Source organism: Myotis yumanensis, unplaced genomic scaffold (genome assembly GCF_028538775.1).
Source record: "Myotis yumanensis isolate MYYU_CA2020_CCGP unplaced genomic scaffold, mMyoYum1.0.hap1 SCAF_18, whole genome shotgun sequence".
NCBI lineage: Eukaryota > Metazoa > Chordata > Mammalia > Chiroptera > Vespertilionidae > Myotis > Myotis yumanensis.
Genome location: NW_027223769.1, coordinates 11,776,372 through 11,802,794, shown reverse-complemented (window position 1 = coordinate 11,802,794; position 26,423 = coordinate 11,776,372). Strand labels below are relative to the sequence as shown.

The 26,423-nt window shown below is 57.4% G+C and overlaps 1 protein-coding gene across 3 annotated transcripts in view; it reads left to right on the top strand.

Moving 5' to 3' along the window:
• Positions 1–862: 862 nt before the first annotated feature.
• The window catches only part of ZFPM1 (zinc finger protein, FOG family member 1), a 72,189-nt gene continuing 46,628 nt past the window's right edge, over positions 863–26,423 (top strand). The window contains exon 1 of one of the 3 annotated variants that reach the window (XM_070397728.1): positions 863–1,260. In XM_070397728.1, the coding sequence (XP_070253829.1) occupies positions 1,221–1,260 (40 nt within the window). In that variant the 5' untranslated portion in view covers positions 863–1,220. The remainder of the gene's footprint in view (positions 1,261–26,423) is intronic. The other 2 variants (XM_070397727.1, XM_070397729.1) reach the window with 2 other exon arrangements.

Genomic DNA, 26,423 nt, shown 5'->3' with positions numbered 1-26,423 from the left:
ACGGACCCTGGGACCCTCGCTCCTTTCCGACTGCCCAGGCGGGGCGTGGGGATCCGCTCAACCGGCTGAGGGGCCGGCTTCCTGGGCCTCCAGCAGGACACCCCGCAGAGGAGAGGCTCCGGAGGGGTGACACCCGCGACTGCTGGGAGAGGGGCAGGGACAGGCCCCTAGCTTCCACAACCTCCAAGATTTCCTGCCAGATCTCAGTCCGAGGGAGGAGGACCCGAGGTCCCAGCTTTCCATTTGGGGGTCTCGGCCACTGGGGTGGCGGACCCTGGGGATATCGCCTCCACCGGAGACTCGGGGGAAAGCCCCCACCAGCCAGAGCCGGCTCCACACCTCAAATCGGACGCAAGACAAATGTGAGGTGTCAGGGCATTGAGCTTCCCACAGGCTTGGGAGCGCGCAGAACGGAGGGCCTGAGGGCGGAGTTACAGAGTAGGGGGCGGGGCTATTGGAGGCCGGGGCGGAGCCAGACGCTGGGCGGGGGCGGGGCGGGGCCTTAGCGTCTAGGGGCCAAACTTGGTGCAGTCAGGCTTTGGGGCAGGGCTAGTGCTGAGCGGAGGGTCCAGAGAGGCCCGGAGCACGCCAGTTGCAGTGCCGCTGCGCGGCGAGACGGAATAGGTCGCCGAGTCCCAGAGACGCCTGAGGACAAAGCTTCAGGCCGAAGGAGGAGTCGAGGCCAGAGGTCTACACAGCGTTGTGGGCGGGGGCCTGTGGGCGGGGCCGGAGCGTCTGGGCGGGGCCGCGGCGCTGAGGGAGGGGCGGGGCCAACTCTGTGCAGGCCTGGGCGGGCCCTCGGCGCTGGGGGCGGGGCCGGAGGCGCGGCGCCAGTGACCAGCAGGTCCCGCCCCTCCCGGCCCGCCCTCCCCGAGCGCCCGGGTCCTGGCCTCCCGGTTCGCTGTGTGCTGCCCGCAGGTTCCATTGAGAAAAGCTGAGCGGCGGCGGCGGCGGCGGCGTCTGCGCGGGAGCCGAGGACCGGCAGCAGCCCGCCGCCCGCCGCCCCGGCGGTCCGCGCGCTTGCAGCGCCGGGGCCGAGCCTCCGGTTTCCGCAGCGGCTCCGAGCCAGCCTCGGCGGGCTGGGGGCGCGGGCCGGGGCGGCTGTGGAGCGCGGGGGCCGAGGGCATGAGCCGTCCCGTGGCTCCGCTGCGCCCCCGCCGCCCGCCGCCGCCCGCCAGGGGCTAGAGGCGGCCGCCGGGAGGGCACGCGGCGCCGGAGACATGTCCAGAAGGAAACAGAGCAATCCCCGGCAGATTAAGCGTGAGTCAAACTTTGCCCGCCCGCCCGCCATCCCCGACCCCCGCCATCCCCCGTCCGCCCCCCGTCCGCCCTGCTCTGCCTGCTCCGCCGGCGACCTTCACCCCGCGCCGCGCCCCCCGCGCTCTGTGCCAAGCGCGCGGTAATCTAATCTCCGCGGCGGGCTGGGCCCCCGCGTCTCGCCTCGGCACCGGGGGTCCGGCCGGGAGGGGTGTCCGCCAAAACAGCCAGGATCCAAGTGGCTGGGGGCGCGCCCACCTCGTGGCAGACCCCTCCCCCACATCCCCGAGATGGTGCAGCGATAAGGCGGCCCCGATCTGGGCTCAGATAAAGTTTAAAATATTCCATTCTGCAAGTCCCATCCTGATAAGATCGCTCTGTCGGGACGGGCTGAAATTGTGATCTTATCTCACGCGGTTGACTCTCCCAGGCTTTGTATCTAGAGGGAGAAGGAGAGACCTGGGAGGAAGAGGGGACACCCGAGGCCGCGTGGAAATGCATGGTCAAGTGGCGGAGACCCGCAGGCGCCCACTACCACTCCCGCTGGTCAAAGAGCCACGTGGCTTGCGGGGGTGGGGCGGGGGCGTGCAGCTACTCAGACCCCTGTGTCCTGTAGCCCTGGTATCAAACTCCAGCCTTCCATGCCTGGAAACAGCCTCTTGGAGGTCCGGCCCGGTCAAGGCCGCACCGGCAGCAGAAGGTGCGCTCGGATGCCTGCGGAAACACCCACCACCCCTCCAAGTCAAAGAAGAGGCTCCCCCTGGGCCAGGGTCGCCCCTGTGCGCGTCCAAGTTTCTCTCCCATCCGGCCTGCGGGCCACTCCCCGGGGGTCTAGGTGGCCACTGAGTTCACGCTGCCGATGCCCCAGCGGTCAGAGCGCCCGCACTCTCGGGGGCCACGCGGCTGCGGGAGGAGCAACAGAGCTAGTGCACAGGAAGCGCGGCTCCCCGCCCCACGCCAATAATAACTTGGAGCTGCGGCGTCCAGGGCTGAGGCGCGGCACTTCCTCCGGGGGTCGCATCTCCCAGGCGGGACAGACGGTCAGGTAGTCGGGGCCAGCCCGCTGCCCAGCCCCAGGCAGTGGGCACTGCCACTTCTGTTCGCCTGACCACTGCTACCAGAGCCGACTATGCGAACTCCTGGGGGAGTGTCTACTCCCGAGGTTCGGGGAAGGGGGGGACGCAAGGAGGAATCCGGATTCCCATAATCCGACTCCCTGAATGTGCAAGTGGGACCTATTTTCAGAAAGTCGCCTTCTATCAAGTCAACTCAAGTATTAAAACCACCCACAGGTCCCGATCTGCGTGCGTTCTCTGGTTTCTTTTTCCCCTCCTCCCCTGTGCGCTACTGATCAGTCTGTTCTCGTGTGTGCGTATGTGTATGTGTTTCAGCGTGATGAGAAATGCAGATAGCGCGGGCAGGGAGATCGCAGGTTGGGAACCGATCGCCAGTGCCGATAAGGCCTAGAGCGGGGCGAGCGCCCTGGCCAGCTGGGTCGGCCGGGCAGTGCGCTTTAAGGACGGGGACTGCAGCTCGCACAAGGGCGAGCCCCCGCTGCCCACCCTCGATGCTCCCTAGACCCAGGCAGAGGTGGGGGCCGGGCCTGGGAGGCGGGGCCGGGCACTCTCCCTGCAGCCCGCGGCCCCGGGAGCCTCCTCCCCGTGGCAGATCTTGGCGCGTTAAGATGCGAGCGCTGATTGTCACCAAGCGGCGGCGCCCGCCCGCCTGCCCTCTGCCCGCGGCTGTGCGTGCGGCCCTCGCAGCTGTGCGCCCGCCACACTGGCCTCACCTGCAACCAGGCCGCGGGTAGGCTGAGCTCGTGGGGCTGCCGTCCCCCACCAAAGCCAGGGCGCAGCTGCCCGCGCCTCTGTGTGCCTTTTGTTCCGCGCAGAGATAGATGTGCCGCGCTGATAAGGCGAGTAACCGATGGCGGCGGCGATAGGCGCTTCCATTTATTAACTTCAAACGTGGGAGCGGGGGAGGGCGAGGCGGGAGCGCGGCCTTGGCCGGCCAGATGGCTGACACGATAGGCCCGGCTGCGCTGGCGGGTAGCGCCAGGCAGAGCGAGGCCCGGGACCCCTGGTTCCCCCACCCCGCTGAGCTTTCCTCCCGCCCGGGTCGATGTGAGCTCCGATAAACGCCGGGGCCGGTCGGCCGGATGGTGATCGCCAAGAACGATAAGAGTCCTTATCTATGGCCACCAGGCCCCGCTGGTTCAAGGCAACAACAGAGAGGGGGTGTCTCGCCTGGGCGAGTGGGGGCCTTGGACGTGGGCAGGGGCAGGGGCAGTGGGCCTGCGTCCTCGCCAGGGTTGGTCTGTCTGGGCGAGTTTTCATCCCAAACACACTTAATTGCCAAGAAGTTGATTCTCCCCCCTGCGGGTGGTACAGTCCGTCAAAATGAAAGGAAAGTGACTGTGCTGGCCAGGAGGGGGAAGGCAGGGGAGGATACCCCGCCCCTGATTTCTATTAGATGGTGTGAGACAGCCAGAGGTGGGGTTGGCACCTCCAGCAGGAGATAGGGTGTTTTTCCTCTTGAATCATGTTGGGGTTGGTGTCGTTTCTGGCAAGTGTGAGGCGTAACCTGCTTGGAGTTTACTTGAAAACACACACACACACACACACACACACACACACAACCAAGGTGGTTTCTATTGCCCAGGCTGAGTTTTGGGGGACCCGGTGTGCTGGTTTCTTTTTTAGCATGTCCCCCAAATTAGGAGAGAAGGTCTGTGTACATGTGTACATCTGTCTTGATTCACTCAGAATGTCTTTATTGAGCACTTGCTGTATGCAAGCAGTGGGTCACACCACATTGGGGAAATGGGAAGGGGTGAGACTGGAAGCAGTGTGGAAAGTCAAGACAAGGTAAGGGGTAGAGAACAGATGGGTAGTCAGGGACACTTTCTGGAATGGGGGTTAGGAAGAGGCTAGCCATGGGTTGCCCCAGGGACAAGGGACAGTCCTCACTTTCCAACTCTGAAAAATGGGATGATGATTCCTGGCTGTTGAGGGGAATAAAGGACCGAGAGTCATGAGATTCTAGGGGAGGGATGGCCTGTGTGAGGAGGCAAGAATGAATGAGGCCAGGAGGGTGGGGCTGGGCCTCAGTTTCCCTTTCTGAAAAAAATGGGAATAGGCATGAACCCCCAGGTCAGATGGGCTGTCCAGGGGCCACTGAGTCCCTTTATAGTGGGAAAGCCCTTTGGGGGCCATGGATCCAGATACCAGGTGGAAACCAAAGTCAGCCAAGGAAGAGACTTCCACAAGAGGCTGGGCTTTGCCTGGCCGGACAGCCCCCACCAGTCCCAGCCCCAACAGCTACTCCAGCTCCATCTCAGATGATGGTGTTTTTCACACATTCTCAGAGTTTGAGTAAACAAATTATTGGTGGCCTCAGGATGACTAATTTACTCCGAGCTTCGAAGTCACCCGCCTGCTCTCCGAAGCAGCCTGACGCCCACCCGTGGCTATGCCTTCTGGCGAAGGCCAGTTCCAGGAGAGCCTGGGTTAGGCCCCAAAAAGAAATGAGGTGGTCTCTGTGTGAGTTTTTATGAATGTGAGCGCAATTATCTGCACAGAGCCCTGCACACTTTCTTTGCATGTGTGGGAGGCACCTGGAGTCTGCCTGGCTCCCAGGGGCCACCTTGAAATGTCCATCATCCCACTATGGTGGCAGAGAAGCTGGAAAAGAAGGATCTGGGGCAACCTCGCTGCCCCCGACGTGAGCCATCGTTGGCAGGTTACCTTACCTTCCACAGCCTCTGAAAAACAGGTGTGACTGTGCCTGCTGCCCAGAGGTTGGCAGGCACCTAAGTTCAGCCTTCAGCTGGCTTTGGCCCCCTCCCGAGCACCCTGGGGGCATGAGGATTGAGCTATCGTGAGCAAAGGGGACAGAGGATTTAGAGACCCGGAAGGATTTGCTCACAGTGCCTGCCCCTGAACCTGGACTTGAACAGGGCTCTTGTGCACTTGAGAACTCAGCCTTTCACTCCTGATGGTGGGACTTCACCCAGCTCTGGACTGCTCCTGGTTTTCCTTTATTCTTGGGCCTCAGGGAACATAGCTCATTTGATAATAATAATAACATGAATAATAGCTAATCCAGAGTTTACTCTGTGCCACACTACATATTAACTTAAAGCAGGTCCTATTCGTATTGCCATTTGTATCTAAAGAAACTGAAGCACAAAGAGGTCAAGTTTCTCACCCAAGAAAGTGACAGAGCGAGAATTGAAATACAGGCAGCTTGGCCCCTCACTCTGAACCAGCATGTCTGAACATCACGATGCTTTCTTGAAGTTTTCTCTCTTCTCTACCTGTCTCTGGGCTTCTCAGGGCCTCAGTCTCCACACCTGTAGAATGGGCCCCTGGGAGCAGTGACACTCTGGGGTCTTTCCCAGCCCTGCCCTTGCTGCATCTCCCATGGCCTCCTTCCTGAGACATTCCTGTGCAGGAGTGGTCCCCGGGGAGACTTCACCCAGCCCTACCCGGGGGCCTGAGCCTGGCCGAGTCCTGGCCGCCCAGCCAGCCCCTCCCCGGAGGTCACCGGGAGCCCAGCATGGCACCAGCACCGCCAGCAATTTAAATGGGTCAGTTGGGGAAGAAAGGAGGAGGGAATGCGATGCCATTAATTGTACCCCTTATCTCCTGTTTCTATGCCAACCAGACGTTCCTGGGGCTTGACGGGCTCGTGAATAATACTCCCGGCCAGCCTATCTGCCATCGACAGGCCTCCTCCTGGAGGCAGCTGTTGCCTCGCCGATTGGTATCACCTACCCCATAGACCCAGGCCTGGGCCCTCACATAGGATGGCCAAGCCACACTCGGGCACCTGGCTGGGCTCCTGTCCACTCAGCCACTATACCGCTGGATCTTCCTGGAGCTGTCCTTGGCTACTGTCCCCATTTCACAGAGGGGGAAACTGAGGCCACAGCCACATGTGTGTTCTCTGGACCTAGTCTGCTATTCCCCATTCAGGCAGGAGTGGCCTGGGGAAAGGGGATTCTAGCTGCAGAGGGAGTCATCCTCCATATCTCCTGGCCCTCTGTGGGCTGCAGTGTCCTTGGCTGTGGCAGAGGGGGCAGGTGGCCCCACTGGTAAGAGATCAGCTTCCTTCAAGCTGCACGGCATGTGGCCCTATGAGAAGAGGAGAGCCTGCACTTGCGGCAGCTCCCATCAGGGCTGAGTCCCGCACCAGGGCTATTCACAACCAGAAACTCTGAGGATCTCTCTCTCTCTCTCTCTCTCTCTCTCTCTCTCTCTCTCTTCCTTTGTTCCCTTCTAGCCTCAGTGCCTTTGCACAGCTGCTCAGGTCTCCACTCAGAGCCCCTCACAGGCAGATCATTCCTCACCTCCATACCCCACCCTTCCTGCAGAGACCTCATTAGTCTGTTTGATCACTCACTCCCTGGGAGCAGGGACTGGGTCCGTCCTGTCCCCACAAAGAGGGCCTTCCAGAACTCTGTCAGATAAATGATCTAATGGATACATGACATGAAATGGACATGGCTGGGATCCCAGCTGTGCCACTTAGTGGCCATGGGGCTAGGGGCAACGCCCAGCCCATGCGAGCCCCCTTTTCCCCATCTACAAAATGGGGTCATGGCATTGCTGGCCCCTGAGCACCACTGTGAGGTTCAAAGAAAAATACACATTATCAGAAACAACTGCTATGAACCATCCTCCTCCTCCTCCTCCTCCACAGTATCTCTGTGGTCATTCAGGTCAAATCTGTAGTTTCCAGCTTATGTGAGATGGAGAAATCCCTTTCCCAAACTCCCAGAAAGTAAAACACCTACAGGGCCCTCCCTGGGGAGATCTCCGGCCCACTCTCTGGCCCTATGGCCCACAGAGCTCACTGTGCCAGCCCCTGGTGACCAGCCATCCCTCTTCCTGGCTGGCTCATTCCCCCACGACTTGCCAAGTGAGTGCCCAAGCTGTGCAATCTTGGCACATTGCTTGCCCTCTCTGGGCTAGGGTCTTTTCTTTGTTAGAGGAGAAGGGAAGAGGAGGGGCTGTACTGGTGAGTGGTCAGTGACCCTCCTCGCCTCCCTACCTGGACTGTGGATGGGCCTAGGCCAAGCCATCCCAGAGTTGAAAGGCCACAGGGCCAGCCAACCAAGTGAGTCTCCTGTGTCCCTGTGCACATTTCACAGATGAAGTGGGAACTAGAGGCCTAAAGAGGGAGGTGGGCTTACCAAGCGTTCCCAGCCAGCCATTGCCTGGGCCAGGAGAAAAGCAGTGGGCCTGGGAGAGCGGGGCACAGAGGAGTGGGGGATCTCTGCAGGAAGGCAGACTTAGTGGTTGCTGTCAGGGTACCAGGCAGCATCAGTGTGGTGCTCCCTCTCTGTTTCAGTTTGCCCATTGGTTCAATGGGCACCTCCCAGTTCAATGCCCTAGTTTTCAGATGAGGACATGAGGCCACACGAGTTCAGGACTTGAGTCCTGACTTGGGGCAAGAAGGAAAAAGGGAGATGGTCAAGTTCTGAAGGAGGCCTGAGTCCCAGCCTTTCATCTCAACACACAGCTTCCTGGCTGAGCATGTTGGTGAGTGTCTCCTTCATCCTCAGCCCTTGTTCTTTCATGTGTAGAATGTGTGTCACACCGTGCCTGCTCCAGGGGCTCTGTATGCTGAGAGCTCAAAACGGCTGGGCCACAGTAGCAACCGTTGGAACACACCTGAGGTCCCAGATTGGGTAGGGACCTAAGCTGTGCTGCTGAGTAGCATGTTGCTCCTTGGGACCGCCAGGTGGGCTAAGGACAGAGACTCTTTTCTTGGGGGCCCCTGGATTCCATCCTCACCTCCATCTTCCACACCAGGGAGCCAAGGCTCTGAGTTCCAGGCCCGGGCCACCCTCTAAGGGCTGTGGGCTGCAGGCCAGCCCTCACCTCCAGAGTGGGAGGCCACTGCTCAGCCTTGAGTCCTGGCCTCATTGTGACCCTGGGGCAAGTGGCTTCTCTCATGTCTCAGTTTCTACTTTTGAAGGAGGAGCTTAATAAGAGCGGATTCCTCCTGGGGCCTTCATGAGGGGTCCCTGAAATCCCAGGTGCAAACTGTAAGGTGCTGACCTGGGGTTGTGTCCTGGGTGGACACTGGGGCCCTGAGAGCTGCTGGCTATATTACTCATATTTTGCCAGATACCCCAAGGGCCCTAACTTCTGCCTTCCTCTCCTTTGGGTGTTTATTTTTGAAAATGGAAGGACTTGTGGGCAAGGGTGCCCTGACTATACCACACCCTGGGCTGGGTCGGCCCCATACTCAAGCCCTCTCAGTCCTTTCCTGCACAGGGATCTTACCTGCTGTTATATTTATCATCATTAGTTGACTCATTTTACAGGTGAGAAAACTGAGGCCCTGGGAGACTGTAACCTGTCTGGGTCTGTGATATAGAGGTGGGCAGAGGTCTATCTGGGCAGTGCCTGCTCAGCCCTCCAGGCCATCTCCCCCAGTGTTCTGTATCCTCCTGAGGCCTCTCCAGCCCCCCCACCACTCCTTCCCCTTCTTCACAGCACCATGTTTGGGAGAAGGCAGTGGCCCCGCTCGGACAGGAATGTGGTAGCTGACCTTGGGCCAGAGCCTGGTAAGGCAGATAAGCAGGCCCTCCCCTTGGCCTCCTGTCCCTCCATTCTGCCCTCCCTGGGCTAAAAGGCTGTGGACTCTCAGAATTTTGTTTTCCCCACCTATAAAAAGGTGGTGGGGTGCTGGTGTGCAGTTTCCATGAGCCCAGGCCTGATCAGAGCCCACCGCAGATGCTCCTGGTTCCTTCAGTCCAGTAGCTGGAATGGGGACAAAGACCCAGTCAGCCAGTGTCTGAAATCACCTACCTGCTAAGCACTTTGCAGGCATCCTCTGTTGTGGTTCTCCCGAAACACACTCAGATTAGGGTTCCCAACCTATTTTGCACACAAAGAAATGAAGGATCAGAGAGTGTGGGTGGCTGCACCTGAGTGACACAGCACATAAGTGATATGGAGATGGGATGGATGGAGTAGTCTGTGTGAGCCCTGCCCCGGCTCCCAGGCCGGGTGCCTACGTTCCAGTCCCCCAAGAACTGGCAGGTGTGTTGCTTCCTGGCCAGGAGGGTAGACCACAAGGGGATCTCTGAACATGGGTATTACTGCCACAGACAGGTAGAATCCTGGGGTCGAGGCTCTTGGACTCTGTGGGTATGAAGCAGTTACTTTGCCTTCCAGAGCCTGTCTCCACTTCTGCAAGATGGGGACACCGGGCTGAGCTCTGAAAGTACCTGGGCCTTGTGCAAGTCATTGAGCCTCTGTGAGCCTTAGTTTCCCCCTACAAAATGAAACAGACCTCTTTGGGCATCTCAGTGAAACAGATGAGACTTGACGTAGGAGGTATAGCCTGGGCCAGAACTGGTGTGTCATTTTTATTGTTTTACAAAATTAAAATGAAGAGGACAGAGAGGTACCTCTCCCCTCTCCAGGCTCCTTTGGGCTGCTTCCTTTTGGTTCCTCGTGATGTCTTCAAGCCCTCTAGCTTTCCCAATCTGCCCGTCACAATCTTCTGCCTCAATTTCCCTTTTCTCCATCAAGCCCCCACCCTGCGAGTCAGACCCAGAGAGTAGGAGGGGGAGGGGCCCCAGGGCCAGGTGGTCTTGGCTGCTTCCTGCAGTAGGGTTTGGGGGAAGAGCTTCCAGAAGGCCCCCCAGTAGAAATAGGACCTTGCAGGCAATGGTGAGTCCATCCTGGACATTGCTGGATTCCCAGCTCCCAGGGAGGAATTGAGGGGCTGCCTCTCAGCTGGTCTTTGGGCTGCTCTAGCAATAGGCACTTAGCCCCTCAATAAGGAGAGAAATCCAAGGCAGAGCTATGCGCAGCCATAGGGCCTCTCATGGCCTCCCCCATCCACTCTCAGCTTTTCTAGAACCCCAAGTTCATTCTCGATCACCCCAGGCTTATTGGTCATTTGTCACTGCAGCAAGCATTAACTGAGCATTTCTTAAGCCTTTACTCTGTGCTTGAGGACTTTAGCTGTGAGCTCACAGCCTTCCACCAGTAACCTTCAAGGGAGGCTCATTGATTAGCCCAGTGCACAAAAGGGAAACTGAGGTTTAGAGAGTTTGAAGGTCAGACCTAACACTGCAACAAGTTCCTGGGGGAGGGAGGGAGAAGATGACCATAGTGGTGCTTTCCAGGGTAAAGCTCTGTGCTCCTTGCTGGGCCTGGCCATGTCCAAGTTCAAGTTCAGAAACTAAGGCCTTCTTGTGGTTCCAGGCAGCATCCAGCTCTGGTCACCATGCAATTCCTCACTGGCTGTATGACCTTTGGTGAGTCCCTTCCCTTTTCTGGGCAGAGCCCACTGGAGTGTCCCCATCCTACTGATATTTTCTGCTGCCAGGGCTTGGGGCTAGAAAAAGGTCCCCGGCCAGGGACAGGGGATCCTGCAGGTCTCAAGGGTAGGAGAACAGAATGTTCACATCACAACCCCACCTGTTGTGCCCCCACACCACCGTCCAGCTTTCCACTTCATGGGCCTGGCACAGCTCAGGAAGGCCTGGGACAACCCAGCCCACTGGGAACTTGAGGCCTCCTGTCTCAGTTTCCCCTCCTATTCGATATACCCATACCTGGCTCCACCAAAACCAAACATTTTCCCAGAGAGCAGAGGGAGAAGCCCTATACTCATCTCGTGGCCTTGAGGGTCAGCTGGCACCCAGGTCCTCGGGGGCCACAGCAAGGCCAGTGGTCCCCCTCTCCCTCCCGGCTTTGCCAGCCGGAGCCCAGTCTGCCCCGAACTGTCTCCTGGTCCGGGCCTCTGGCAGGCGCAGGTTTCAGCTCCTGTGATAACTCGGAAAGTTGAACTGGCCCCATTACTGCGCTGAGATGGTTGGCGAGATACCACCTTGATAATGGGGGAGATACAGCCTCTCCGTGGCCAATAGCCCAGCCTCTCCACCCATTAACATTCCCCACCAGCGATCCGCTCCTGCGCCTATCTCCTCCATTTCCACTCCTCCCGCAGATAAGAATGGAAATTCTGACTTCATAGCTCACTGATTAAAGTGTCTGGATTTCTTGATAATACACAGATAAATTATGTTTTTGAAAAAGAAGGTAGGAAGGAGGGTGGGGAGGGTGGGGGCCCTGGAGGGGAGCCCTTGGCTGTCTCTCCAGCCTTTCCTGGCCCCTGGGCAGGCCGTGCACCTCGGAGCGTCCAGCATGCACCTCCCAGGTTTTGGTACAAAGTCAGCATCCAGGAGCCAGCTGGGAAGGCAGAGCAGGCCTCCCTCAGAAGGAGGAATCACGTTGGAGGGAATTGTGCCCAGGCCTGAGGGGCAACCCCTCTGGGGGGAATTATTGGGCACCCACTGTATAACCAGACACTGTTTTAGGTGTCCAGGAGACACAGAGACCTGAACAAGCAAAATTCCCAGTGGGGCTGGGTGGTCCCAGGTCCTCCTGAAGGATGCCAAGCCTGAGCCAGGAGTTGACCTGCCTGCCTGGACTCTAACTCTTAGGGAACAGCTCTGTGCCTCAGTTTCCTCATCTGTCAAATGCACAAAGGCTGTGGAGAGGGTGCAGTGTCCTCAGAGGCAGGAATTTTGTTTGTTCAGGTCTCTGTGTCTCCTGGACACCTAGAGCAGGGCATGGTTATACAGTAGGTGCCCAATAAATGTTGAGGGACAAAGCAACCCCCCATTTGCCAGTTGGGGAAGGGAAGGGCTCCCTCCCACTTGTCTCCCTGCCTCGTCCCCAGCCATCCTGCCTTTCGAGGCCTGCCCGGCTGCCACGAGTGACAGCAGCACCCAAATGGGACTGAGGTGCCATCTCCGAGTCTGTCTGGATAAAGCCGCATCCTTCAGCTGATCCGAGATCCTGCGCTGATGGTGCGATTAGCAACGATTAGGGCTGGCGTGTGGCTAATCCTCCTGCTGAGGGACAGGTGAGGCAGCTGTGGTGAGGGCGGCGCCTGCAGAGGGACACCCAGCTGTTTGGGAGGGGAAACCAGGGCCCTGGCAGCCTTGACATGCCAGCTGGGCCAGTGGTCAGGCAGAGCCCACCTCCCTCGCTGCAGAGAGCCCTCCAGAGGGACTGCAGGGGCTCCCGGCAGGCACAGGGCAACTGGCCATTTCCCCCCCTTTCTGCAACTCTTTCAAAAATGAGATTCTCTGTGAGCCCAAAGGCAGGAAGCCTGAGTGGACAGTCAGCGGCATTTGTGGATGGCTCTGGAACTCCCCAATTATAATAATCCTAATGGTGGCCATTGTTAGATAATACCTTCCTTTACTAGGCTGTTTGCCAGGCCTGGACTTGACCTGGGTTATCCTGAAGAGTACTCCCAGCAGCCCTGAGAAAGGCAACTCTGGCCTCATTTCTCCTTGGAGGATTCAGACTCAGAGAGGTTGAACAATTCACCCAAGGTCACACAGCGTGGGAGGGAGCAATAAAGACCCTGGCTTAGAGGCCTGGTCAAGGTGAGCTACTGCTCTGAACCACACAGCCGTGTCCAAGAGCAGTAGGTGATAGGCGCCTCTACATCTGCCCCCAGAAAATTGGCTCCTTTTATGATAAAGTTGGTTTCTTTCTATCTTTGGGAGTTTGATTTATTTCAGTGTTCTAAGGGAGATCAGCTATTTTTTAGTAAAATTAATGCATGTACAGGTGAGGGGGACAAGTGTAGAGTGGGGTACCTGGGGTTTGATTCCTACCCCCTGAGCAGGTGGTCTGGGCAAGTGACTTGATGTTTCTGGACCCTAGTTTCCTCAGCAGAACAATGGGCATGATCTCAGTTCTGGCCACCTTGCCTTTGAGGAATGAGAAGGAGAGAAATGGGTTAAGCATCAGGAACTCAGGGGTTCTCTGAGTGGCATGGACAGTAGAGTGGGCAAAAGTAGGTTTACAGTTGTGAATATGGGAACCAGAGTTTATTTTTTGTATTATTTATTAATCACTATTATTTTCCATATAAACAACTATACATCTACCATTGCCCCACCCTGTGTGGGTCTGCCTGCTACACATGCTCCACCAATGCTACCAGCACTCTTCCTGGACTCTTTTTGGCAAATAGCTCTGGTTTGCAGAGGCCCAGGGTCCTGTCAGTGATGCAGGTGGTTCTGGAACATTTGTCCTATGGGCCTGGGAGTCCATTCCTTGGAGAACCTTCCATTTTACCAGAGCCGGAGGGAACACAGAGAGAGTGTGGGGTCCAGCCTGCCTCCTCTCTGTGGCTCACAGGCACTGCCCTGTTCTGAGCCTCAGTTTCTACATCTGTGAAATGTGGCTGAAGATACTTACAGGCCTTGGGCTGAGAGTCAGGCACCTGCTGTGGCCAACTCCCCTGAGGGCTCCCCATTCCTATGCAGTTGTGCCCATCCTGGCCTCGAAGGATGTCTCAAGGGAGGAGCTCAGCACCCAGTCTCAAGGCCCAGATTCAAATCCCAGCCCCACCCACTTTTGTCCTGTATCCTCTCTGAGCCTCCCTGCCCTCCTCCATGAAGTGGGGAGTCATCCCCCCTCAGGAGAGTCCTTTAGTGAGCTAATGAGAGGGACCCATGGTCTTCACTCTGCAAGGACCCATGTGCCCACTGCTATTGACAACCACCCCAGGACACCTGCCCCTTCCAGCTGAGAACTCTGGGCCAAGATGCTGTGTGTGTTGGACACAGCTGGAGGGAGCCTGAGAAGGAGGCCCCACCCCTTGGTTGCTACACTTGGGGGCTGGGTGTGGGGGTATGTCCCACCCTCCCCCTCCCCAACAAGACAGAAAAAAAGAAAAGGGAACTGCGATAAAAAGGGTGATAGGCCTGTGTGGTGGAGGAGTCCTATCTCTGTTATCTATCTGCCGGCTGCTCTGAGCAGTTCTGTTGTTTCCCTTATCTCACCCACCAAAATGCCAAGAACAAAAGCACAAGCGCACTCATATACACACACACCCGGGAGCCCACCGCCCCACAGCTCGTGGAGTCCCAAGAACGTGGTGCCACTAGATCTAAGGTGAAAGCTAGGGGGTTCAGGTTCTCTTAAAGCTATGATCATCATCATTTTGCAAAGGAAGCCCAAATATAGCCCTCCCTGAGACCAGGCAGCTAAAATTAAGAAGTTACCTTGGAAGGAAGGACCTAGCCTTGGGGAGGGGGTGGGGTGGGGGGTGGGGGGAAGGAGAGACAAAGCTCTAGCTGTGCTGCTACACCCTGGCTGTGTGACCTGGGGTCAGTATCTTTCCCCCTCTGAGTTCCTAATTGGGGGTAGGGGAGTAGGTAGAGTATGAGGATTTAAGGGAACCTTAGAGAAAAAGGAAGAGCCTGCACTATAACCAAAGTCTTCCCCAGGCTGCAAGCGACCCATTGTGTTCCAGACTTGGGGCTGGGGCAGGCCAGTCACCCAGACCCTGGCACTCTCAGAACTTGCTCCCCAACATAGTCTCCCCCAGAGCCCAGCCTAGCCCCTCAGGGCCCAGGCCCCCAGCCTGGTATCCCAGAGCCTGGTACCCCCTCTAGCTTGACATCCCCTAGAGTCCATCATCTCCATAGCACAGCTCCCCTTTCCTGGTCTGGCACTTCCAGAGCCCAGCACCCCCAAATCCTAGCCCAATCCCCCTCAACTTCCCCCCAGAGCCCAGCCCCTCAGAACCCAGGTCCCTCAACCTGGCACCCCAGAATCTGGCATTCCCAGAGCTCAGAGCCCCCAGAACCCAGCCCTCCCCCCACTCAGAACCCCTTGCCTGATTTCCCAGCCAAGGCCCCTCCAGAGTTCAGTCCCCTGAGCCCAGCAACCCTATCTTGGCCCCCCAACCCTGCCTACCCAACAGCTTCCCTGCAGGCACCCCCTCAGCCAGGGAACCCAGGTCCTAGCTTGTATGTTGGCAGCCAATGGAAGCAGGGTATGCAAATAAGCATGAGTGTGGCACAGGGATTGGCTGTTCACTGAGGGGTGGGGCCGCCTCCAGTGTCCCAGCCCAGACCTTGGCGCCTGGGCCTGGTGGAAATCCCCTCTTCCCAGGCTTTGGAAGGGCCGGCCTCTCCAGACCTTGCTGCTGAGGCTATCCATTTGCATGAGCAGAGAGGAATGGGCAGGTTGGCCTTAGATGACCTCCTGCTGACCCTCAGAGCACAGGCCCCCACGGCCTGAAATTGGGGGCCAGGATTTGTGTGTTCCTGAGATCAGCACTGACAACTCTGACTCCCAGATGGGAACACCAAGTTCAAAAGCAGGGTGGGGACAGCTCAAGGCTGGCCAGCCTCCCCTTCTACTCCCTGTGTCTGGCACCTCCAGACCATGTGCATGCTGTCCCCCGACTCTCTGCCCTCCTCCAGCTATGATTTTTATCTAGAACTTGGCTCTGCCAGGCTCTCTGTCGCACCAACTTCATGAATGACAGTTCCAACCCGTTTGCCAGACCTGCTCCCCGCTCTGTAAATCTGAGGGTCTGATCTCTGCCTCCCAGGGTGGTTTCTGTGTCCTCCAGCAAGCCCTGTTGCTCCTGAGCCTCAGTTTCCCCATCCACACAAGGAGAAGGAAGTTCTCTGGGGGCTCCCTACTCTTTCTGTGGCTGTGGCATACTCTAGAAACTTGGGGTCTTCCAGATTTCCCATTTTCAGAAATTTACATGACAGGAAACCATGTCTGTAGGAAGTGTTCAAGCAAGTTTGGGGCATTCTTGTGTTCAAAGTCACTTTGCACCCCACGGGATATGTTGTCAGCAAGATTGGGCCCAGGTAGGCCCAGCCAGAGGGCCCTCCCCCCCACTCAGCTCCCATGGCACCAGCAGGGCTCAGTGACCCAAAAACCAGCCACAGGCGTGGGTGTTTTCAAAAATGCGTAAGTGGAAAATAGCAGAGAGGTGAGAAGGGAACGAGTTTGGGCTGAGATCTAAGGGGAGGAAAAAGGAGGGGGCCGTCGGGCCAGTACCAGACTGCCACTATATGACCTCAGCCGAGCCCCTCACCTCTCTGGGCCTCCGTCCCTACCCTATAAGATGGGGTGATGGTGCCTCCCGGGGGGGGGGGGGGGGTCACAGGGACTCAGTGCATGGAGGGGTCTCCTAACACCTGCCTGGAAATCTCTCCCAGAGGAGTCCCCATTCTGCCAGCATCTCTGTCGTCCCCAGGACAGTGCCAGGCATACAGTAGGTGCTCGATAAGTTATCCCTCAACTGATTTCTAAATCTATTTCCATCCTGGCCCCTCCCAGGAGAATAAAGCAAAACCAAGGGGAAAAGGAAACTGGAAGAAAAAGTTAATGCCTGCAAGAGAACGTGTCATAGACAGAGCCCTAAAGTGCAGGAGCTGGGGTCCTTACACAGTGGGCAGCAAGGCCCCTGTCCCCAAGGCAAGATTGGGACTCACTCCTTCAGGGGCTGGCTGCCTGGGAACTGGGACATACAGGCTGACCTCTAACTTATAACGAGTATCTATTGTGGGGCTGGGGGGCCCTGAACCAGGGACCCTGGTGACCTTCACAGGTGGGGCCTCCCTCAGTCCCTGCCCTCATGGAGACCAAGGTTGGTGGGGCGGTAGAGAAGAAAAAAATCCCTAACAATGGAGGATCCCCTGTAGCTGGAGGACTGGTGGTCAAGGAAGGCAAGGTGGCCACAGTAAGCAGACTTTAAGCAGAGACATTGGGATGGTGGTGTGTGGGGAAGAATGTTCCTGGCAGAGGGAACAACACAGGCGAAGCTCTGAGCAGGGGATGCGATATCATGGTGAGAGATGTGCCAGGCCCCTGCTGTGCATTGACCAGCACAGTCAAGGCCCAGTTCAAATGCCAGCACCACCTCGGTATGCCGCCTAGCCCTGGCTACAGGACAGCCACATGGCCTGGGGGCCCAGGATGTGAGCTGGGATAGAGGAACTGTGCATGGGACTCCCCCTTTCCTCCTCCTCTCTTTCTTCCTCCTCCTCCCTCTCAAGTACCAGACTTTTCCTCTCCACTTACTCTGTCCTGGCCCAGTAGGCTCTGGGAATCCAGATGCAAGCCAATGTTTGACAAGTCAGAGGGTTTGGCTCAAAGCTGTAATGTCCAGGCCGAAAGGTGACTGTCATCACCGTGGCCTCATTCACCCTAGAGGGGTCAAGGTTGCCGGTTTTGGAGCCACAGGGCCTGGCTGCAAATCCCAGCCCTCCATTTGCTGAGTCCCCTTGGGCCAGTCACTGAAACCCCTGAGCCTCAGATGGGGCCCTGCAAGGTGGTGAGGAGCCCATTAGGGGCTGTATGGACTGCTTTGCGCAGGCCTGGGGCTTGATCCAGTCTCACTGGGTATTCCTGGGCTGCAGGGCTTGGAGATGGATGCCAAGGAACTCTTAGACCCTTCATCAGGAGCCTAGCAGGGCCAAACTGTGACCAGCAGCAGAACTTTGCCCAGGGCCATTCATGGGATGGGTCAACTGGTCTGGCCTGCCTTCTGGACTCTCCATGACCCCTCAGCATCCCCATCCCGTCCAAGGATGCAGGACCAGACCCCAGCAAGCCCTGGCCTCAGTCTCTACATCCAGCAGATGGTCTGAGGCAGCAAGGTGGTGGGGTAGGGGGCTATGCATGCACCTGGGTAGGGATCTGTGTCTCTGAATCCCTGAGGAAAGGATTAGACATTTAATGGAGCACCTGCTGTGTGCTCCTTGGCACTAGGTGACAGATTTTTTTTTATTGTAGCAAAATATACATAAAATTTATCATTATAATTCTTTTAAATATACAATTCAGTGGCATTAAATACATTCACAAGGTTGTGCAACCATCGGCGCTATCTATTTTCAAAAAATTACCATCATCCCAACAAATACTGTCACCATTGAACAGTAAGTCCCCCCATCCCCACCCCACGAACCCCCACAGCCTCCATTCTACTCTCAGTGTATGAATTTTTAAATATATATATTTTTTACTGATTTAAGAGAAGAAAGAAGAGGGAGAGGAGATAGAAACACCATTGATGAGAATCATTGATTGGCTGCCTCCCGCACACCCCACACTGGGGATGGAGCCCACAACCTGGGCATGTGCCCTGACTGAGAATTGAACCATGACCTCCTGGTTCATAGATCGACGCTCAACCACTGAGCTGTGCCAGCCGGGCTCTGTGTATGAATTTGAGGCTGATGTTTTAGCCCCTAGTTTTCCGTTGTAACAGGCTCAGTGTGGACAAGGGCCCTGTCCTGCAGGATTTGAGGGCAGGTGTCTTCCACCCCAGATTCCTGGATGCTGTGGCTCTGGACCCCATGGGGATGTGGGCCATCCTGAGCCAAGAGGTACAGTTTCAGGCCCTGCAGAGTCTCCAGCTCCTCGCGGGACCGGAAAGGTGCCTGGGTTTCCCCGTCTGTGCCGTGCAAGCAGAGTAGATTTGCTGCTTGAGACCTGGCCAAACCCACGGCGGGGAAAGGATCAGCTTCTTCTTTCCTCCCTCGACACTAGAGTCTTCCAGGTTTGGGTGTGTGTCCAGAGCATCAGGACAGCCTGGGGGTGTGGGTGCAGGCCCCCACCTCCTAGAAGAGGAGGTGAATGGGCTAGAATTCCCACTTCTCCTGGGGCCATAGATCTTCGGTAAGCTGGTGATGACAGGCCCTTCTCACATAGTGCAGGACCTAGTGCAGTAGTGCCTGGGGGCCGGGGGCCCCAGAGGTGAGAGGAGAAATCCGGAGCTGAGGAGGGCTCAGCACCTGCCAGTTCCCCTCGGGGTGTCCTGCCCCGCCTACCAGATGGCAGGGCCCTGTCACTCTGGAGCCCTGTCCCCTTCCAGGAAGCAGTCTGCCTCCATCCATCTGACGTGGGGGCCACCGGGCGACGGCTCCATTAGCCGCAGCCCCGCTCCCATCTATCAGCCTTATCAGCCCATCGGGAGAGAGAATCTCTTTGGAGCCCGTGGTGCTTCATTCTCTCGGCACTATTTCCCCGTCTCCTCCCCAGGCTGCCTCCTGCTTGCCACTCCATGCTGTGGCCTTGGCTGCTTCTGCCATGCCCCATGGCCTTGACCACCACTCTCACCCCATGCCGTGTCCTCTCCCCTTTACCTCCCCATCAGTCACATGCTGGGGGTCTTTGCCACACGGCCCCAAGTGTGTTCTCCAGGGCCCACGAGTGGCCTGGCCCCTCCCCACCCAGCCCGGGCCACGTGGTCTGCACCCCCTCCCCTGGGAGTATTAGTAATCTGTCCTCGGAGTGAAACAATCTCATGTAATCTATCAGTGGCTATCAGGCCCATCAGAGGGCGGGGAGTGGCCAGGCCCAGAGATGGCGCCAACCTCCAGCGTTGATAAAGTTTCTGAGCTGAGCGGAGATGAATGTTGAGTAAGTGCAGGCCGCGCGATAGGATGTGGACTTGGCAGGGCCGCAGCTCTGGCTGAAACCAATCTCTCCCCTATCAGCCAGGCTGGGCTTTCTCAGGCCCCGCTCTTTCTTCCCGCCTCCTCCGCCTCCCCTTTCTCTGCCTTGCCCCGCCCGGCCCTTGCCCCTGAGGACAGGGGTGGAAGGTGAGGGGGGGTGGTGAACCGGCCTGCTGGCCCTGGCCCTAGAGAGGGGGCAGGCTGGGGGCAAGATAGGGTCCTGATCGAGGCCAAGGGGGTGGCACCCAGCTACCTGGGTGGCTGGCTGAAGGTGGTGGCCATCCACAGCAGCTGGCCTCCCTTCAGTCCAGAGCCTGAAATCTTTGCTTAGCTTCTCAGGTGCTGAGAATAAACCCCCAGCCAGCTGCCTAGTGCTCTAACCCCACTGCTTCTCCACCTCCACCATCCTCAGCGGCAGAGCCAGAACCCACCAACTCTTTCCACTTCCGGAGCTTTGCATTGACAGTGCCCTGTCTGGAGTGGTCTTCCCTACTCACAGTCGCATCTTTAATATTGCCTCCTCCTACAAGAATCTCTTACTCCACACCCACCTGCTATTTTCCATCCTATACTGCCTTAGCTGTTCATGGTATCTGAGATGCCATAGTGTGTCCACCCCCACCCTAATGGACACACACACACACACACACACACACACACGCGCACACCGTCTGAACCTGTTTGCTCAGGTTGACCTAGCAAGTGGCAGGCTCTCAGGACCCTGGTAGAAGGAGTTATATACTCTTAGGAATAACCCACATCTGGGGAATCTTCGCCTCCTGCAAAGCCCTTTCCCATCCACTCCTTATAACAGCACTACAAGGTCCAGGTCAGTACCCATTTGCCAGGTGTGTAAATCAAGGCCTGGGCAGGCTCCCTACCCTCAGAGCCATATGCCCAGAACCTGGCCCAGCGCGTTTCTGCCTTGCCCTGAATGTCTGTGTGGGCAGATAGCCCAAGACCCACAATGAGGCCAGGTGGGGGCTGGTGTAGGGCTCTCTGACTCAGTTTCCCCATCTGTAGAGAGGAACCAGTTTCCCCTCAGGCCAATATTGAAGAGGGTTCTTGCAGAGCTTCCTAAACTGTCAAAGGCTGTGCACTTGTGTCCCAGCTCCTGGAGGGTGGGGCCCTGGGTGCCAGTCATTGTACACCCCCTGCTCTCCCTGCACCACAGCCAGGGAGGTAGGTGAGCATCCCCATAGAGCGGAGAGAGGCATGCTGGCCCTGGCCACACAGCGGGTGGCTGGTAGAGTCTGAGCCCTGGCCTCAGGGAACAGAGAGTTGGAGGGGGAGGTGGCACACCCCAAGATCCGGGCACAGCCCCTCATCATCCATCCTCACATGGGCTTAGACCCCAAGGCTCCCCTCTAGGGCCAAACAGCATTCCCCAAGTCCCCTCACTCCTCTACCCCAGACTTCTCCTGTGGGAGCCCGGCAGGCTCCCAGCCACACCTGGCTCTGAGCCAGGCCATCTGTGAGCAGTCTGTTTCCCTCCCCCACACCCATCACAGTCACCAGTATTCATTAAGGGCCTACTATGTACCCGGTGCTGTTGCAGAGGTGGGATACTGGCATGGGCTGAGGTTCGGCTCTGGCACTGAAAGAGATGGGAAGCCATGGGGGCTGCTGAGCAGAGGAGGGCAGGTCAAGGTGTGGAGGGTTCCAGGTGAGTACAGTGGGGGACATGGGCATAGACAACCACCCACAAGAGCGTGACCTTAGCATCTGTGCTGACAGCCCTGGGAAGAAGGAGCTGGGAAGCTGACCACAGTTGGCCAGGAGGTCGAGGCCTAAGGAGGAGAGGGTGGCCACAGGGTAAGGGGGCCCTGAGGCCTGGGAGGAGGTCCTCCTGTCCCAAAAGCTACACAGGTGGACAGTAGGTCTCATTGGGGGGCCGTCCTTGGTTACAGCAGCCCCCAGGCATAATGGGGACACAGGGACAAGACATCCACATGAGTATGATTGCTGGCCTTTACCTGTCATCCACCCACCTTCTGCTGAGAGGAAGGTTTATTTTGTCCTTGGCATCTAGGCCTCCTCCACACCCTTCCAGTGAGGTAGGTAGCCAGCCTGGCTGCCAGGACTGTGATCGAGAGGGTGTGGGGAGAAGGGACCTGGGAGAAAGGAGAGAGAAGCTGGGACAAAGAACATTCAAGTGCGGGAAGGGAGGGCAAAGGCATGGACCTGGCTGGGTTTGGGGCCAAGTGAGAGGCTCTGGTGGCTGGCAGTGGGAGAGGTGACAAGGAAAGGTGCTAGTGTCTTTGCATGAGACTGGGCCACAGGGGGCCTGGGCTTTATTTGGGCACATATGCCTGTTCTTCCCAACTTTTAATAAACACACTGTTAAACGCTGAGTAACACTTTATTGTCTGTGAATTATATCTCCATAAGATCTTTTTAATTTGTTAGCAGCTGGAGTAGGTCCCAGTGGCTCTTGTCCATGAGAGCATGGTTCTGTGTTCCGAGAGAACATGGGGCCCCTGCTTGGCACGCCCCAGGCACTGCAAGTTTGTGCTTGATGCTGAGGGCATCTCTTTGCCCTCAGATGGCCCAGGGTGTGCTGGTTGTGACAGCCACCCTCCTCCAGCGTGGCTTACTGGGACAGCCGCAGTCACCAGCACCTCCAGGCTTGGCCTGGGTGCCTGCTGAGCTATGAGGCATACAGCCTGGCAGGCATACACAGCATCTGTGATGGGCACACCAAGACCTGGGAGGCACAGGGCCAGGGACCCCGATCTGTGCCTCTGGAAGAAGAGTCTGAGTGCTCTGTCACAGGGTGCATTCAATCAGCGCCTGGCTGACCCTTGGTGGAGAAGTAGAGAATCAAGCTGCTCGGTCCCTGTGTCTCCTCTGCCCCAGGCCCACTCGTGCAGTCCAGATAGGGGTGGGGGGGGCAGGGCCAGTGAGGGAGTGCGTCTGCCCCAGGTCCCCAGAACAGGCAGAGGTTCAGATGCTTGATCTTCTCAGAGGAACAGGCTGCCTGCTCAAATAAGCCAAGATTATCTTGCCAACATCCTCTTTGTGGTCACCCTAGCTGTCATTGGGACTGATCCTGGGTTGATGAGAGCCACTGGCAGGCCACAGCAGGGGCCTGTGTGCCCCTCCTAGTTTGTACCTATTGAGGCTCCAGAGACTCCTCTGCACTCCACTGGGACCCTCTGTGTCGCCAACAGCATCCTTATCCTCATGGCCATTGGTGCAGTCCTTGAACACCCCATTAGGGCAACCGTGGCAGTGCCTTCCATGAAGGTGGTTGCAGGTGGGTCACCCTTCATCCTCCCTCTGGGCACTTCAGGGCCAGCAGGGATCATCAGCTGACCAGCTCTCCCACCCCCGACTCTCATGAAAATTACACAAATGACTTGCAAATAAATGTGAGGCTCCAGGGACACACAGACTGTGGGAGGAAGAGTTAATTGAGTGGTAAGAAGGCCTTAACCTGGCAGAGACGGGGCAAGAGAGTATCCTGGCGGAGGGACAGCATGGGCCGGGGCGCTGTGGCTGGAGAGCCAGGGCAGCGGAAGGGGTTTGGTTGTCATTCTGGGGGTGAAGGTGGAGCAGGGAAGAGCTAGGGCCCAGAAGGGGCACCTGCTCTGCTGATGGACTAGACCCCACACTGGCAGTGGCGAGGAGAGAAGCAGGCAGTTCAGGCCATATTTAGGGGAATGGGGTGGGCAGGAGATGGACCCACTGAGATTACCAGGCTCTATGTGATATTGGTGCCAGCCTTCAGCCTCCTGGTGGGAAGTGGGCATGAGAGAACCCACCAGGAGGGCTGGTCAGTGCCAGGGCCTGGCTGGGTGTCCAGGAGGCCCTCTCCGAGCTCCAGCCTCCTCCTGTGGGTGCCTGTACCCCTCAAGAGGGCCCCCACCCCTCTGCTGCTGTGCTCTCCAATGAGGCAATGGTCCAGAAACCTGCCTCTGTTCATGTTAAAGAAACTGTTGAAGAACTTCTGATTAAGTGAGCCTTTTTTATCAGAGGCCCTACTGGGCATGCCCCTGTCCCCTGGATAGCACAAGCTGACCTCATCAGCCCCTAGACTGTCTGGGGCCTCTCCCACTAAGGGCTCTGGGGATATCATGTCTTGACCAAAGCCCCATATACTGGGCTCCCTCCTGCTTCTCCAGGCTTGGTCCTGACCCTGCCTTGTCCCTACCCAGCACTCTCCTCTTCTAACCTGCTTCTCTCCGTCCACCTGGACTGGAAAGCAACTCAGCTGCTTGTCAGAACTGGGCATAAGTACGAGGCACTTGGTCATACGGGCTGTGGACAGTGAGTGGAGTTTGCAGGCTGTAGGGTGCAGCTGACAGGCAGGTGCTTGGCCAGAACAACCAGCTGCCCCTACACTCTGTGCCTTGGTTTCCTGTCTGTCGAACACTAGCTGGATTAAAGCCCTCCTGTGTGGGAAGAAGAGTCTACGTGGGCAGATAGCCCAAGACCCGCGATGAGGCCAGGTGGGGGCTGGTGTAGGGCTCCCTGACTCAGTTTCCCCATCTGTAGAGAGGAACCAGTTTCCCCACAGGCCAATATTGAAGAGGGCTCTTGCAGAGCTTCCTAAACTGTCAAAGGCTGTGCACTTGTGTCCCAGCTCCTGGAGGGTGGGGCCCTGGGTGCCAGTCATTGTACACCCCTGCTCTCCCTGCACCACAGCCAGGGAGGTAGGTGAGCATCCCCATAGTGTGGAGAGAGGCATGCTGGCCCTGGGAAGGTCATGCTGGCCAGGACCCAGGGGAGGGGAGCGTCACCAGAGGTCACACTGCCTCCTGATGAGAGGTCAGGATTCAGGCCCAGCTCTGTCTGCTGAGCCCCCAGAATGACCGGGTCCCTGTCACCCTGAGCTCCCTAGAGTATGGCTCCCTCAGGGAGAGCAGGGCTGTCCCCACCGCCTCTCTGTCCCCACCATGGCCCGAGGTGCCCGCGGCCCAGTGGTGGGAAAGTCTGAATCTGTTGCTATTTTCTCTCTGTTATCAGGGCCTTATCTGGCCACTGTGCCACCCAGAGGCCAGGGTCTCTCTCCTGGCAGCACTGAGCTCCCACCTGCCCACTGGCTGCCCAGAGCCAGCAAGACAGGAGGCCAGGCCTTCTGCCAGTCTTTTGCCTGCACTGCCCTCCCCAGCCCCCAGCCCCTCAGCACCCCAGCCCTGTCACCTCCATCCCCACCTCTAGAGGGCCCGGTGGCACTTCCGTGGAGAGCTGAAATAATAAGAGTTGTAATAATAACCACAAATCTGTGCTCAGCACCTACTGGCACCATCTTGCCTGAACCCTGACCCCAGCCCATGACAGGAGGTTACTATCATTCCAGGCTTTCAGCGAGGAAACCAGACTCAGGGAGGCATGACCTGCACAAGGTTACCAGCCTCAACGTCCTGCTGTTCCTTCTACCTGGAATGCTTTTCCTTGGCCCCATTTGCAGGCAACCTTGTCTCCTTCTAGGTCACTACTCATTTGTTGCCTCCTCCAAGAAGCCTTCCCTGACTGGCACCTCCACCTCTTCTTTGTGGCAAAGGCCTCACTTGCATTTTTCATGTTCCTTTCTTGGGGGTACATCTTAGTTGCTGCAGGGTCTCCAATGCCTGTGGGGTCTGGCACTTGGCAGACTCAGGAAAGGATTGATGGGTGGATGAAAAAGTGAGTGAAGAATTGAGCTAGTGAATTGATGAGTGAGTGAATGAAAGAACAAGGATTAAAAATGAGCCATCAGATCCCAGGGTCTGCCTAGTGACCCTCTCCCAGCTCTGAATTTCTCCAGCCAGGCCAGGATATTGGTGAGAGAGGAGCAGGGCCCATAACCCTACAGTGTCCACCTGTCCCCCACGCCAGTGAGCCTGCATTTAAAATCGCACTCTAACACAGGAAGGGGTGCCTGGGCAGATGCCGGTACCTGTTCCTCCCCTGTAAGTTGGACTATAGAGGACATTCCCAGGGAGGCATAAATGGCCCATGCAATGGGCAGGCATCGGGGAAGATCCAGTGCAGGTGGGGGCTCACTGGGCCTTTGCCCTGGTTCTTTCACGTTTCCAATGGCCTGGTCGGGGGATGGTCAGAGTTGCCCCCATTCAACAAGGTGCAGTCTGCGGGTGGGGCGGGGGGGGGTCCAGCCACTGCTTCAAGCCACCTCCATCCTCAGCCACCTGGAAGGTCGACATGGGGGGCTGAAGTCCGGAGGGATTTTATTCCCTCCTCGGCTACCAGCTCTTGCTTTCTTCAAGGCAGTTATTCAGAAGGACCCCCCAGTTGCCTTGCTATCAAAGCCAGGAGTTTGTTAATCATTGCTGCTCCGGGAATTGGAAGGAGTTGGGATCATCCCACTGCACAGAGCCTGTCTCTGTAATTCAGTTTTAAAGCATGAAAAAAGGGAGTTGATGAAATTCCACTATCAGTGCTGAGCCAATATGCAAAATATCTCACCCCCAATCAAATAGCTATTATGTTTTCATTCCATTTCGGCATCAGCTTAATGAGCAGGAGACTGATTGCAGCGGCTGGCGTCTGCTCACCGTGATAACCGAGGGTCTCCGGGCAGCGGGGGCCATGTCCAGGGCTGCCCTGGCTGGCGGTGACCACTGTCATCACCCACATGCACCCCCCAGACAGGTGCTCGGCCTTGGGCATCGGCCTCTGGACCCCACCAGGCAATGGGGTCAGCCTCGTCCTCGCTCTAGGTCATTTGCAGGTTAAGGAGCGGCATGAGGCCGCACCTGCACTGAGAAGGGCCTTGGTCTGAGCTGGTATCTGGAAGGGTGGCTTATTGGAGAAGACTCCTCCCCACCTGCCCCACCACTGATTCCTCGCCCAGGCCCATGAGCAGGTCAGTTCACCTTGCTGGACCTCAGTTTACTCATCTGCAAAGTGGGAGTGACTCAGGTTTCCATCTTGGGAGGTG